The sequence below is a fragment of the Musa acuminata genome, chromosome BXJ2-9 (assembly GCF_036884655.1).
Source record: "Musa acuminata AAA Group cultivar baxijiao chromosome BXJ2-9, Cavendish_Baxijiao_AAA, whole genome shotgun sequence".
Classification (NCBI taxonomy): domain Eukaryota; kingdom Viridiplantae; phylum Streptophyta; class Magnoliopsida; order Zingiberales; family Musaceae; genus Musa; species Musa acuminata.
The window spans coordinates 6,155,809-6,171,294 of NC_088346.1; the positions used below are offsets into that span (position 1 = coordinate 6,155,809).

General features: G+C 38.7%; 2 protein-coding genes across 6 annotated transcripts; one reads left to right on the forward strand and one right to left on the reverse strand.

Annotated features, from left to right (window-relative positions):
* The first annotated feature begins 2,913 nt into the window (after window positions 1–2,913).
* LOC135622832 (ninja-family protein AFP3-like) lies at window positions 2,914–4,943 on the forward strand. The gene is made up of 2 exons (XM_065125056.1): window positions 2,914–4,043; window positions 4,415–4,943. Exons 1-2 carry the CDS (start codon window positions 3,458–3,460, stop codon window positions 4,846–4,848), a joined length of 1,020 nt encoding a protein of 339 aa, XP_064981128.1. The 5' UTR covers window positions 2,914–3,457; the 3' UTR covers window positions 4,849–4,943.
* Window positions 4,944–5,398: 455 nt separating this feature from the next.
* Window positions 5,399–15,238, reverse strand: LOC135622831 (protein LEO1 homolog). Of its 5 annotated transcripts, none has more exons than XM_065125055.1 (12): window positions 14,966–15,238; window positions 13,906–13,945; window positions 13,557–13,857; window positions 12,786–12,897; window positions 11,921–12,106; window positions 11,215–11,391; window positions 10,231–10,362; window positions 9,927–10,106; window positions 9,587–9,721; window positions 8,506–8,634; window positions 7,959–8,201; window positions 5,399–5,674 (listed from the first exon to the last, which is right to left on the reverse strand). In XM_065125055.1, exons 1-12 carry the CDS (start codon window positions 15,092–15,094, stop codon window positions 5,543–5,545), a joined length of 1,896 nt encoding a protein of 631 aa, XP_064981127.1. In that variant the 5' UTR covers window positions 15,095–15,238; the 3' UTR covers window positions 5,399–5,542. The 5 variants fall into 5 exon arrangements, with proteins under 5 accessions (XP_064981127.1, XP_064981126.1, XP_064981124.1 ...); XM_065125054.1 differs by having other exon boundaries at window positions 13,900–13,945; XM_065125052.1 differs by having other exon boundaries at window positions 13,894–13,945.
* Window positions 15,239–15,486: the final 248 nt, after the last annotated feature.

Below are 15,486 nucleotides of genomic sequence, written 5' to 3' on the forward strand. Positions count from 1 at the left end.
CTTTCCATATGATGCATCTGCTCAGAACAAAAAATTTATCTAAATCATCCAACATTGATAAAAATATATCTTATTTGTGCATAATGTGTATGCCTAAAATACAAAGATATTCGAAGCATCTAATGTGCCCAAAATATTCCATTTGAGAGTGATACATTCATATAGGATAAAAAGAATATATGAAGCATCAAATGTGACTAAAGTAGTCTAATCTATTCTATTAAGATAAAAAAGAATCAAACACATTCATGATATATTTGTTTGAGATAAAAAAATATAAAATATTCTCTTTGTATATAATACATTCGTTCAAGATAACGACAACATCAATTATAATTAGAGATGAGAAGACAACTAATATAATTATATTTTATCTTTACAAGTGATACGTCCATTATGCATTGCCTAAGATGAAAAAAAGTAATTAGAGTATCATTTTATTATCTTTAAACATAAATAATAATTGTCAATATCTTAAACAAATAACTTTATATCTTGATGCACAATAAGAGAACAAATGATATGATTCTTATATTTATATCCCTTTGGTTAAATCCTCACATGTGCCATTGTTTTTGTTAAATTAATTTAGTTTAATAACTATTGTTCATATTAATGACTATAAAAAATATTAAAATTAAAATATCTTTTAATATTTTTAACAAAAAAAAAGTATATGTAAAATTATCAATTTTATAAAAATATATAATCCTTTGATGGCATTAGTATTATTTAGTGTGTTAATAGTATTTTATATTAATGATAAGAGAGTAACAAAATTAATTTATATTTTGAGTTTCGCAACGAACATAAATATTTACATTATATATACACACGATTTTATGGATCAAATATATGATATTTCGATTCTGATTCCAATTATTATTCTATATTTTTATCGATATAAAAAAAAAATGTAGCTTTTACATTCATGACCGGCACTCGAATCGCCCTCAAACAATCTCGATGAGAAGATCATCTATATCTCTTGAGAAGTTGAAGGACTTCTCGAGCTCTCATGTTGACAATAAATCACAACTCGATAAATTTCTTTCCTATTTCTTTTTAAGGGTCTCAGTCTTATTAGATGGTATCGATCATTGAAGGTATTCAACTGATAATTTTTTTTCTTCACTTCAAAAAAATTAGTGAAGAGGCATATCATTTTCTTTCTTCTCCCCTTTACAACTAAGATAAATTACCATACTTGTTTCAATAAATAATGTATATTATTGACAACTGATTAATTTTCCTTTGTAAATTCTTCAATCATGATAATTTTTTTTCGTAGAAGCCCAACCATGTGGTTGGTCACGAAGGATGAAATTAGAAAAAGGAAATGTTCTTATATTGAAGTTATAGTTCTTTTCATTGATTTGATATTATTATTATTATTATTATTATTATTATTATTTATATAAATAAGTTTCAAGTGTTGGGATTTTTCTTCTTGGAATACCTCGAATGTATATTTTGAACCATCCCCTTGCTTGTAAATGCATTAGAACTCAAATGTCGTGTTTGGTTTGAGTTGGGAACGAATATTATGTTGATGGCCATCGATTTTGCTTTTCAAGCATTATTAAAAAATATAAATTAATTCATTTGGTAATAATTCTAATTTGGTTAGCCATCTAAGGATAATTTAGTTAAGTTTTGCCTTTTAGCACGGCCGAATCTAATGGTCATATTTGCGCCACTTACTCTGCACGTGGCCGTGGGCAGTTGTGTTTTCATCGCTCGACACGTGTATCGTCGGTCAGGCGAGCTAGTTGGCGCTTCCGACAGGGCTATCCTAAGAAGATCCCGCCGGCCGAAACTGTCGCCCTCGCTGATGTCAAGCCGACCCAGAGGTGCTCACTGGTCGCTGACGCGGTGGGCCATTCTAATGGCCGCAACTTTCGACCAGTGACGGTTCGCCACGTTGCACTGACCGGCATTTGGCTCCGTGGTTAGCGACGAACGCGCCTCGCTTGCTTGTGATTGGAGAAAGGGCTGTGGAGACCACAAGGGGCCCACCGAAAAGTTCCAGAAAAGAAAGAGGGGTGGGCCGTTCGGAGACGCGCGGGTGAGAAAGTAATGGTTGGTCGTTTTTCTGTAAAGCAGGCAAACACCGGACGTGGCGTTGGGCCTTCCACCCACGCTGGTCCTAACGATACACAGATTTTATACCCTGCCTTGTTCCGCTACGCACGTACCATCGGGAAGGCCGTGTGGGACCTGAAGAGTAGTCCATACGTCTCCTCTCGGCTCACAGCATGGGTCTGGGAGGAGGGTACTAGGCGAGCCGGTATATAAAGCAGTGTACTATTGGACCGACGACATTAACAGGGGAGAGACGCGTCCCCCACTGGCAGCCGGGGCCGGATATGACGTGTCAAAACACAGCCCACGTGATTGACCATTGACGCTGGGCCCAAAGAAGAGTCCTTGGACGACACCGTCGCCTGGTGTGGTAGGTGAACAGGATCTGTTCTTTTAAGTTAAAAGGTGGGCGTAGGGTCGCCGGCTGTTCCATCGCCCACGGTGCTCCCCACGACGAACGGAGACAAAAAAAATTCCTTTTGCTACTCGTAATGAGCTACTACGCCGCCCACCTGCCAACTACTCGTAATAGATTTAAGGTGGGCCCGACTAGTCTTCGTGGTTCCGAAAGCGGGTCGACGACGTTTGGGTAGGCGAAGCACTGGTGGAACCAAAGACGTGTGCCGGACAGGTGTCGGTACCTCTATTTGTCCCTGATAAAACCACGCCCTGTCCGACACGTGTCCATCCGACAGCGACACGAGCCATGGTACAGTTTTTCCCATCGTGCCGCCGGCCATCTCGGTGCGGCGCGACGCACCCTTTCGACACGATCGATCGTGTCAGTGCTCGACACGTACGATATAGCAGGAGACGATCGTCGCGTCAAAGATGATTAAGGGCGATTTAGGCATTGAAAGATAATTCCACGCCGTCCTCTCTGTCTCTGTCTCTCTCCCTCTCTGCAGGCTTTCATCTCCCTCCTCTCCTGCATCCACATGGGCGGATTATAAATGGTTTCCCCTCGAGATCTTCGCTCCAAATCTTGCAACTCTACTTCCTAATATTTGTACGAGAGTTTAAGGGAGCAAATTGATTCTTTCGCCTTCCAAAAACCTGATTCTTTTCTCGGCTCCCTTCCTCTCATGGCGTACCGCGTCCTTCTCCGAATTCTTCCGCAAATTTTTGTTCTGATCACCAGCGATAACAAGATCCGTCGTCTCGGTGGGATAAAAGCCGTTTCTTGGTAGTCTTTTTGTGTGGCTCGATTCCTTTTACGAGGGTTTTTGAGCTTTAAGATCCTTCCGCCTACTAAAGATCCAAGTTTTCTTGTCTGCCTTCCTCCCTCTCATGGCTTCCGCGAGTTTTGCTCGTAAATTTTAGAACCGTGAGATAAAAATTGGATTTTGCGAGTGGTTCGTGTGGCTTGGCGATGGAAGAGAAGCTCTCTGTTCGGGCAGAGGGCTACCAGAAGGACTTGTTGAGGGGATTCGGAGCTGGCGGCGGCGGACAGGGGGAAGGGACGGAGGGAGGAGGGTCGGGGGAGATCGAGCTCAGCCTCGGTCTCTCCTTGGGCGGACGCTTCGGCGTGGAACCCAAGGAGAAGCGGCTCGTCCGGTCCTCATCGATCTCGACGTTGCCCGTGGAGCGCGACCTCGCCATGGTTCCTCCGCTCGCGAGGACGTGCTCCCTGCAGGCGGAGGCCCAGGAGGAGCTCCGGAAGAGGAAGGAGTTGCAGAGCTTGAAGCGGTTGGAGGCGAAGCGGAGGAGATCCGAGAAGTTGAGCTCCAAATCCAGGATCGCAAACCGGAAAGGCGACATCTTTGACGAGGAAACCGCAGGGTCGAGGAACCGGGTCGCCCCTCACGGGCTTCCGTTGTGGATAGCCGGAGCCGGCAGAGCAGCCGCTCAAGCAACGGAGGCACCGAGACGCTTCGGGCTGGTATCGCAAGGCTCGATCGGATCACAAGGAAGTAGCTGCTCAAGCGTTTCTGACGTCGAGAGCCAACCAAAACAAGGTGAGAAATCTCGACCACAATGCCTTCTAATTGCTGAATCTTTTTTTTTTTTTTTGGGGGGGGGGGGGGGGGGGGGGTAATATTTTGCCGGAAATGACTGTTTAGTTCGTTTAATGTTGAGAATATAAAATCATAAATCATGTTTGACTGACATTAAATAACAATTTAGTAGCATCTGCAAAATAGCCTAAAGGACAAATGCCACTCGATGTCTAGCTAATTGGATGCAGCATTGGCATTTGACCAAGAACATCCAGAATTGGCATGTCATCAACTTCTCATGCTGTTCCTCAAAAGATGTATTGTTTTCTTGCCATGCCATCCAAACCCAAGCTAGAAGATCCCATTACAATCTATGACCTGTGTCTCAGGATCAAGAAACAGTCCCCGGGTCGGGAGTCCCATGACTGCTGCGTTGCTGTCACCCGAGCAAGGCAGTCACAAGGCAGTATCTGATCATACGACAGCCGCGGCAGTAGGAAAACATGTTGCCGGTGTCACCGGGGAAGAGGGCCAATCAAGGAAGGCTACAGAAGGAGCATTGGACGACAGGGTGCGAGAAAAGGCTGGGAGGAACATGGTCGAAAGAATGCCTTGTGTGTCCACCAGGGGAGATGGACCTAATGGCAGAAGGATCGAAGGGTTTCTGTACAAATACAGGAAAGGGGAGGAAGTAAAGATCGTGTGCGTGTGCCATGGCAGCTTCTTCACTCCTGCTGAGTTTGTTAAGCATGCAGGAGGTGGTGAAGTGGCTCACCCACTTCGGCACATCGTCGTCGACACCCTGCCGTCGGCATTCTTGTGATGGCATGCATTTCTATAGGAATTAGCAGGCAACAGTTGTTGCATGTTAGAATCGTCTGGCTTTTGCGTTATTGGACATTGTGAGTTCTTTTTGTATTTCCGAACTCTCCTACCATTGTCTGTTCATGCAACCTTTTATTGCTTATTGGGAAAACCGCAGGAAAGCGTACCGGATAAACTGCAGAGGGAAGGATTTTTTGGTTCACAGATCACACACGCCGGTTCGCCAACCCAACTCATTCCCGGTTCACTTGATACACGCAGGTGCCGTAGTCGATCTGCCGTGTCACCCGCGTTCCATATGGCAGTCAGGTAACAAAGAAAGTATTTGGCGGTGAAAGAGATTAATCACTTGATACAATACAAATAAGGGTACGTAATAAATCACCTTAATCCATGTCCAGGAACAGAATCACTTGCACCAATTTGGCTCCAAGAATCCCTGATAATGGCAACGCGACAGGAATACTGAATTAGATAGTAGCACAAATAGGCAGACTCTTCTCTCCCTTGTTCAAGATGTCTTCCTTCTTTGCAACTAGAAAAATGCATGCTTGTGAAACATTTCAAATGCGTTGGATTTATGCTAGCATGTCTTGTTCTTGGAAAAATATTGATGTCAACAGAGTGTACTCGTGCATGTAATGTAAGCTAGCAAGTCCTTTCGTGGAGATTCAATACGGAATACACAGAACTCAGTCCTCATCACTATCAAACACAATCGCCTTTCGTCGATTGACCGATGTCATCTTCCTCGGAGGAGATTCCCCATCTGAGTCGAACTCCTTGCGTTTCAGAGTACTGCTTCCCGTTTTCCCCCTTGGCTCCTGGAGTAGGTAAAGAGAGCAAAAACGTTTCAAAAATATAGGAAAGGACAAATAAGTCGCTTGAATCATTATATTCCCAAAAAAAATGTCACTCGGCTATAATCCAGATAAGTCCATTTTCCAACAAGTTCATTTAGACTTATATATAGCCAAGTCACATATAGCCACTTAAAATACAGCTCAGTCCGGATGATGTACATTTTCACACTACAGGCGTATGGTCCAGCCATCTTTCTAACATGTCGAATTCAAGTTCATTAAACTAAATCATGATGCTACTAAGTTCAATTAAACTGTAAAAATTTTGGCAATCCTAAACTGTAAAAGGAAAACTGACTCCTGCATGAAGTTCTTACGACTAACTGAATGTTTAAAAAATATATTCAACATACCATATCACTTAATGGATGGAAATCTAATTCAGCAGTTCTCATGCAAAAACTCATCCAACTACTATTTGGTACAACTGTAAGCAACTGGCAATTGTAGTACAAACATAGTCAGCAAAATATAGATTGGGACAGGATAGGGGTGATACAATCTAGGTCGACAGGATCAGTCGGATTGGATAGGCAGGATTGTTTCAATCGAGAACATATTTTAGAAATAAAAACTACAAAAAGATCCTAAAAATAACAAACATTAGCAATGAAAAATACCGTTTGATGATTAAAAAGTATATAACCAAACATTATTTAACCTTCATTTTTCATAAGATATCTAACTTCTCGAATATTAATCTGTGAAATCAGAATATAGAAGGTATAAAATTATCTTTAAAATTATGATGAAATAAGAGAATAATTTATTTAAATATAACTGACATGTTTATTAAACAATAAATATCTATTCATCTCATGTATAGAAACAAAAAATGATTATTATGCATACATCACAGAAAAGACCAAAAAACTTTGTAGCTTTGAGGAATAGCAATGTCACTAATGTGCACCCCATGCTTTTAAATCGCATTGCAGGTGAAGTGTAGATAGCACAAAGACAAACAGAGAGAACTTGACTTGAAGGGAGAAGCGGCCATGGAAATGGGATTAATCACAATTACCATGACATGCCCCTTCTCTTTGATGCATTCCCTTTGTCCTTTCACGGTTCAAGCCACCTTTAAATTCTCTCCTTTCTTTTCCTTAAATCCTTTACTTTCTTGTGCTACAATGGACCATGGATATTACAAGAATGCTAATAGATGTCAAAAGCAATGGTTGCTACAAACAGCAAACATAATAGTCACAAATCACTCTTTCTTTCTTCCATGTGGGCTTTCCTCTTCTTCTCCTACCATCCTTTTGCTACTTTTTCCTCTTTCAAAGCTATCAAATTGGTCAAAATTGGACAAATTCAACGACTTCAAATTGAATTCAATCTATTCTAGCTGATGCTAACCAATTTCTACTGATTCAGCCTTGGTCCACATCAATAAGGACCATATATATGCATCAAAATAAACCGATTTTGAACTAAGAAACTCATGTAACCTGAGCCAGCTTAATTTGTTTCCTCTGTTAAGATTGAAAAGCTTCATTAATGTGAACACATTTTCTTATAAATTGAACTTCTAAGTTCCACCCGAGATATTTTTTTAACTACACATTTTCAATATTAGAATTTTTAGTTAACATACTTGTAGTCCTGATCTGCCCTTTTTTTTAAGAAGCACACTTAGCATACAACCAAAAAGTAGCAACTCATGGTTTTGCTTGTTAATCTTAGCATACAACCAAAACCTTGAACATCCTGGCCAACATAAACTCCACATCTTTCAAGTCAACTTATGTGATTTCATACTGAGATTATTTCTTAACTATAACATATAATCAAGATTTCTTCAGTCAAAATATTTTAGTGACACTTTAACCCAATTTATGCCAATCTTCTTCCGAAAGTCTTTCAAGTAAACTTATGTGATTTCACAAACAGCTTTTATTTGTTAACTGTGACCACATCTATTCAGGACTTCTTCAGTCATTAACTACTTCAAGGACATTTTATCCCATTTCACACCAATCGATTTCTAAAAGCCATCTCTTTACAATGTTATTGCATATACATGGCAAGTGTGATTCTTATCTTCAACTAGTTTAACCATATTCTAAAACTCATAATACTAACCAAACAAAGTTGATACATCTAGTGGCAAAATTGAGAAATAAAGACATCAAGTTAATCAAGCTAAAACCATCAGCATGAAACCACATCCAGCCACTGTAAGAACTCATTATTATATATACGAAAGAAACGAGGCTGCAGGTGAAGTTAACAACTATACCTCATCTTCATCTTCCTCCGATGGAGATATTGCATCAGCAGCTTCATCAGCATCTTCTTCATATTCATCTTCATGGTCTGGCTCATCTTCCCTTGCATGTGGTGGGGAACGATCAACCTCCTCACCATCACTTTCATACTCAGATTCCTCCCTGTCGCTCTCAGAGTATTCCTCAAGTGGACGCCTCAGTGGGCGAGCAGCAGACACAGATGGCTTGTGTTGGACATTCCTATGTGAATTTGACTGTTGAACCATACAATAATTGGAAATATCAGGTCAAAGAGAAAAGACTGATAAATAATTTATCTATAAAAGTGTTACTGGACTCCTGGTTTTTTCAAGATACCATGGGAACAGTACATACTGATAACCAGTCTGGCCAAGTACCAGCGAGAAAGCATACAACTTAGTATTGTCTGGTATGTTGACCTTTTTATATAATTCTTTTGGTGACACTGGGCAGTACAACTCCATATACCCCTTGTTATCTTAAAACTGCATCAGTCTGACAAATTATTAAACCTAGTATCAGTATGGTAATTATAACCTTAATTGGAGCAACCTTCTTTGCATTGATTATGCGTCTCTCAGCCCTTGCTTCTGCTTCCAAATCTTCCTCAAAACGATTTCGAGCTGAAGCCCGATGAGAACTGTAATAGTCATCTGCCTCATCTTCCTGCAATCAAGAAATGCGAACTTAAGTATGGAACAATTATTTCCTGCAGTAAATGACAAGACATGTAACCATAACTCAGTTCATCAAATTGCATAAAACATGTAAAGAGTTGAATGCCAACTAAGGACCAAATAGTTATCACTACTGTTTCCCATATTTAAAAATTTGGTGGCCATTAACTAGTTGGAAGATTTGAAGATGGAACAGTCATCAATGTTGTCATGATCATTGATTGATCATGAGGCCCAAAAGAGTCAAAAGTTGTTTTTAAAGAGAATAGAAGTATAAATTCCTACTTTCAAAAATTAAAAGTTGTGTAAAAGAGCTCTTGTAAACATTTTCTCTGATGGAAAACCAAATGTTTGTAAGTTACCAAATCCAATGAGCAAAACAATGATAAATCCATATGGCCATCTATGCTCCACCAAAGACTAGAAGGCCACAAATGCCTTTACAGGGGGAAATCACACATAAGCAGTAACCACTAAAGATTCATAAACAATGAAACAATGATAAATCCATATGTCCATCTATGCTCCACCAAGCAAGGACTAGGAAGGCCACAAACGTCCTTAAAGGGGAAGAACACGCATAAGCAGTAACTACCAAAGACTCGTAAACAATATGCCACAAACGACAAAATAATTAAGTAGGGAGCAAAGCAAAGCAAGATAAGAAAAATTGCCCAGCACATTTGCCAAGTAAACAATCAAGAGATGACATGCATTTTATTTTATATTCCTCAGGAAGAAATGTCTTGGCTTCAAATCCTTTGGAGGTTCCAGCTCTCAAATCGAGGAGGACAGAATTATTAAGATATAACTTATAACAAGCTAGCATTCTATGATATCTTAAAGCAAACGAAACAAAATAAGCCAGTATCTTTGGAAATTTTTAGGCAGCTTTACCCATGTTAATATGCAGTCAGTCAATTTTTGTAATAAACACAGACCTCATCAAGTGCATCCTCCAAAAACCCTGGAGAAAGTTGTCTTCGCCCTCTATGGACAGGTTGCGCATATTTGCGATTCACTTTTTCCCTTTTTCTGTGAAGAAGTTCATTGGCTCTAATAGTTTGACCTTCAACCTGCAATTATTCAACTAAGTATAAGCAAATAACCAGTCTAGCAGGAGGCTCAAAGCAATAAGATATGTCCAACAGAAAATTGTGCATTAGTTACTAATGTAATTAATCAAGTCATCCATGGGTTACCATAGTGCCATGATGTTTGATTATATTAAAAAAAAAAGTTTGATTATATTAAAAAAATGAGCAGATGCTGTGTTTTTACCCTTTCTTTTGCTTCCTTCTCTTTCTCTGGATCAATTTCTGTAATACAGTTCTTCACCTTATAAACTTTCTTATGACGTGAATCAACAAGAGCAGTTAATAAACGATGGGACTTTGACAATAATGAAGATGGCATAAACTTCATCTTTCGTAAAAGCCTCCCTTGAGATTGCAAAATTCCCTGCATCACCCATATGTAACTTAGGCTAAGAATTGTAGCTAAGATTAAAAATCATGGGAACAAAGAAATAAAACTGCAGATATGACAAGATTCAGGATTAGAAATAAATCTGCAAATTCTGCACCTTTCCATGACGAAGAAATAGGTGGCTTTGATCCTGACGTGCATCATGCACTGATATATCAAGAACTTCATTCCCAATTAATAACTGTAGGCTTCCATCTTTCCATCTCACAAACCGTGCATTGCTTTCATACTGAAAAGGAAAGCATAAAATTGTTAGATATATGAACTAAAATAAGCCAGAATAGATAACAAGTTCTGTTAGTGTCAAAACTTCTCTACTTGGTTGCTAATCCACTGAATAAAAAAGATCCATACTACTTTTGAGGCCCTCAGATCTTCAAAGCATACCAATGAATTCAAAATTCAAAAAATAAAAGAAGGATCATAAAAACACACAAGAAAGACATCTAACACCAAAATATATGATATAAAAAAAAATTGTAGTTGATCAAAGAAAACTGGGAAAATCTTCAGTGATGCCAAGGAACAAAACAAAGAACAAAAAAGGGCAAAAGAAAAACATAGTCCCAATTCCAACTTTTCATGTATATCCTTAGTATTCACTACTAATAACTACATTCAGTTCAGCAGAGATCCTCATAATTCTTAATTCAAAACCTTAATAATGAATCACTCGATATCTTAACATGTAAGAAGGTGACTACTACGATCCAAAACTTAAATTACAAGTTAAATATCAATCTATAAATTTTCATATATTTTTTAAACCAGTACGTTAATACAATTATTCTAAACACCAAGGAGAATGAGGGGAATAAAAGCTGCATGTAGCTAGCCAGTAGAAACAAATAGCAAAAGGCCAAGGCCACAAAGAAAGCTATAAATACCATTGTTTCAACAGATCACTTGACAAGTAGATGACCATAGATGGCAAACGTTCAATGCCACAAAGGCAGCAATCAAATTACTGATGTATACAAGATTATATCTTTTTACAAATAAACTACAACTGGAACCTTGAAATATTAACAAATTAAGGAAATACAGAAGTCAATATAATTCAGATGAAATCATTACTTACAGAGACTGTGCCATCACGATTCTTGACTGCTCTCCAGCGGACAATATTGTCCTCCAGACGAATCCGCTTCTTCACACCAGATTCATCAGTCACAAAAACATCTTCTTCCACGAATGTCTTAGGATCAAAGGGCTTTGGATCAATATTCATAATGTTAGACACTTTAATGACGTTCATCTGAAAAGAAAAAGCCTTCTCTTAGAAAAGACATGCTGTTATGCTATAAAAATCACAGAAGTTATAGAACCATATAACAGATCATCCATACATTGGCAGAACAACAAATGTCATTTTCATTCAATAAATCCATGTGACTCTATTCTCAAGAAAGAAATATTATTTACTTCTGTTTAGACAACAAGTCTACAAGGGAAGCAAAGTTACCGACTCTAGTTTTCCAATTCTAAATAGTTATGAAGTTGGCAATGCAGGTTTGTAAACACAATACGTCAACAAATGATAATTCATGAGAAATAAAAAAAGAAATGGTTATGAGTAGCCCTACAGGGTGATCTTTGACCAGAAACTCATCAGACCAGACACAGGAAAAGAAGATAAAAGGCTTGAGTAAGTACAAAAGGATAAACCACAACCATTTCCATAAGTCATTGCATACAATATGGTGTACAAACTTAAGAGAAGAGGTATGTAGAGGAAGTAGCTGCCGTAATATAAATTAAAAAAATTAGCAAGCAAAATTGCTCACTCTATCAGGTCGACCTGGTGGAGCTCGTAATGGAACCTCCAAATCCAGTGGAGGGCCAACTGGTTTATCTTTAGGTTTTTCTTCAAAATTCTCATCCTCTGATGCATACTGCATATCTTCATCGGGCACTATATCTTCTGGTCTTAAATCTCTCTCGTAGTTTGTTTCCTCCTCCGCAGGAGATCTCTGGCACAGAAGAAAAACATATACACATATATTTTCTGTGATTGTAACAAACAAAACTAGTATAGAAAGAGCAACCACATTTACAATTTTATATAGGATAAATAATTCAAGTAAGAAGCAATTTGCATACTGCAATGTTGTACACAAATCGACTTCTACATAATAGTCCTCAGATATTTGCTAAGAATGTAAATCGTATAGATAATTTTTCCTGACAATCTTACATTTTTTTACTCTTAGTTCAGCAAATGCTACATCTGGTTCATACTGTAAATCTATCACACAATAAAAAAACCCCATCTTCTTAAAGTTCACAGATAACAAGAGCACAAAACCTTTTAACAAAGGCATTTTTCTGTTACAATCTAATCTCAGGTCAACCACATGGTTTGTGTAATTTGGGTGTCTATTAAAGGTGTCCACCACTACCCTTTCCAGTTCAAGTATGTAAGTCAGAATTCTATCTCCATATTCCATTGGCTGGATGAACTAACCATTAACAGTATCTTCTATGCCAAGCAATTTAGTCCCTGTTTGGACATGAAAACATACATTACCTAACAACATAGACCAGAGAAATGTCTTAGATAACCTATTTCAATTAATTAAATTTGAAGAACCCTAACAAACATTTCCCTTTGTAGGAAGAAAGCAAATAGCGATTGTGTAACAGTCTCACATGTAAATCATCCTCAATTTCATCTTGACCACCATATTCAGCTGGTTCATCCTCATCAGAATCTCCAAATACATCACGAACAACTTCATTGTCTTTTTGCTCACTCGTCAGCCTGTCATAAATGTGGAGAAATTACCAGCACATGAAATTGAAGCGTCCCAAACAGAGTTATGTAAAGAAAACAAGCTAACCAATACTATAGAACAAAAGTAAAGTGGAATTAAGTGATAATGCATGAGCATATAAGGTTTCCCCTTCTATTGCAAACCTGAACACGATTATGTCATTGTTACTTGGGAATTGAACTTTAACAGCTGGAAGAAGATGCCTGAACTACAAAAAGCACTATTCCTATAACATCAGTCACAAAGAATCCATTATAGATGCTTGGCCAGAGAACCCATCAAAATGAACTGTTTGAAAACATTCAAAACGGACTTATAGAAAACGTCAAAGTCATCCTCGAGATAGTGCTAAATCTTATTTGCTGAGTAGTGCACTTAACAAAGTCAGAACACAATAACTCAAAATAAGCATACATTTTACCATTATAGTAGAAGTTTTTTGTTCAACAAGAATTTAAGCAATGGATAACTATAACAAGTATCTCACTAGTTGACTACTAACTTGGAATTACAATAAGTCTATAACAAGTATCTCACCATTTGACGAATGACTTACTTTACTATAACAAATACCATACTATTTGACTAATGACTTGGATCTAATCATGGAACATGTGAGTGGAAACACAACTCATTGAAATTTCACCTTGGCTTCCGAGGTTGATCGGAGTCCATCTCTTCATCTTCATGATCAGCATAACGATTACCTTCAGATTCTTCAGACTCACTAGCCACCACTTCTCTTCTCCGGCTAGTAACTACCCGTTGCCCATAACCCTCCTCCTCACTCTCAGCATCTTTGGGTTCACTTTCCATCTTCTGGTCACTGACTTCTCTTTCGGCAGAACTCTGAACCCTTTCCCCATCACTCTCCCCTTGCTCAAGATCAACATCATATGCTTCAGCTTCACTTTCCACTTCAACCTCTCCTTGACCCTCAATTTCACCTTCACCTTCACCCTCACCCTCACCCTCACCCTCACCTTCACCTTCACCTTCACCTTCATCATTTTCAGCCTCACCTTCCCCTTCATCCTGAAACACACAAAAAGGGACGTTGATGAGAAAAACACTGATTAACCAAGCAAGGTTCCAAAAGTAACAATAACAGCGAGCAAAACAATGGCTCAGAAGACATCTAATATTCAATGCCAGATAGGATCACTTTAGTGTAAAATATTCACTGTTTCAAACTTTAGCATTGCAACATTATATAGCACATTCAAGTACATTAGATTATACCATATGCCATTGGATCAAACAATCCAGAAAATAATATTCGACCAATTCAAACAACAACAGAAACAAAGAACATAGTTGATCCTCAAATTCAAAGATTCTGAACCGTTCAAACAACAACCAAAATAAAGAACAATACAGCAGATACTAAAGTTCAATGATTCTGAGAAACATACACAAAAACATCATTAATTACGCTGCACGCAAAAAGCCTTGTGAAAGTCTTTTTTATTATTATTATGAAACATTAGATGTCATTCTTCTAATTCGATTTCTTGATATCATAAGAAAATTAGAAGTCACAGTTTAACCATAAAGGAACGGTCCATCTTACAAAGACCCTTACCCATTTATCCTTACGTTTTTTCACAGAACAACTTCCTTCGAAACAAAAATACACAAAAGGAACAGGTCCACGGGCCTACAACCCCTACAGAGTTCATCTATTTATCGCCAAAACGAATAAAGAAGACGCGGACTTGCTTCTATCTTAAATTACGTTATTTCTACAATCAGAACATGCGTTAACAAAACAAATTCCAAAATTTAACCTTTTCCGTAAACAATTGAAAACGACAAAAACAAATAACACTTCGATTCTATAACCCTAATTCCTTAACCACGACAAGAAGCTGAAGAAAATGCTTCATTGCAATCAGGTACCCTTCTCACACTTTAAATTCGGATAAGATACCAGTCATGGACTCCGAAACATCAGAAATTAGGGCAAAAATAAGGGAGACGAAGAATATAACCTAAATCAAAGGGAAATTTCCAACCCTCTTTTTTTGTTCGTTGAAAGATAAAGAGGGATACCGATTGGTAATCGGAGTGGTTGGCGGCGTCGTGCTGCTCGGAATCGACCTCCTCCTCTTCTTCCTCCTCGTCCTCCGACTGCTCGCCGAAGAGGTTCTGCATCATCTGGTTCCTCGTCTCGTCCACCATCTCTCAATCTCCTTCGATTCACCACTCCTTCCTTCCCTCTCTCACCTTCTCTCTCGATCTCCCTAGACCGATCAATCTCCCGCTCCTCCTCAGTCTCACTGGGAGTTCTCCGGATCCGCGCCGCTACCTTTTGCCGTCTCTGTCTGTGATTGCTCAGGCCTACCTTATACTCTGCTCCGTCACGTAAAAATTTTACGCTTTTTAATTACGTGATGAAATCAAATCATTCTCAGCCGTCAGATGAAGAAGTACGTGATGAAAAATATGTTTTACGCATGAAACTTCCCCTCTTCGGCTACCCGTTTGGTTATTGGGTGGAAAAACACCGTATGTGATGGTGAGAGAAAACAGGGTACGTTGGTTTTATGATATAACAAAAATCATCCAATACT

Bases quoted from the DNA above. Each gene is read 5' to 3' on its own strand.
- LOC135622831 (XM_065125050.1), bottom strand. From the start codon at position 15,094: ATGGTGGACGAGACGAGGAACCAGATGATGCAGAACCTCTTCGGCGAG. The intron at 12,107-12,785 runs GTGAGACTGTTA...CTTCTGTGCCAG, and splicing joins AAATTGAGGATGATTTACAT to AGATCTCCTGCGGAGGAGGA. The intron at 8,635-9,586 runs GTCTGTGTTTAT...TCTTGATTGCAG, and splicing joins TGGAGGATGCACTTGATGAG to GAAGATGAGGCAGATGACTA.
- LOC135622832 (XM_065125056.1), top strand. From the start codon at position 3,458: ATGGAAGAGAAGCTCTCTGTTCGGGCAGAGGGCTACCAGAAGGACTTG. The intron at 4,044-4,414 runs GTGAGAAATCTC...CCTGTGTCTCAG, and splicing joins CGAGAGCCAACCAAAACAAG to GATCAAGAAACAGTCCCCGG.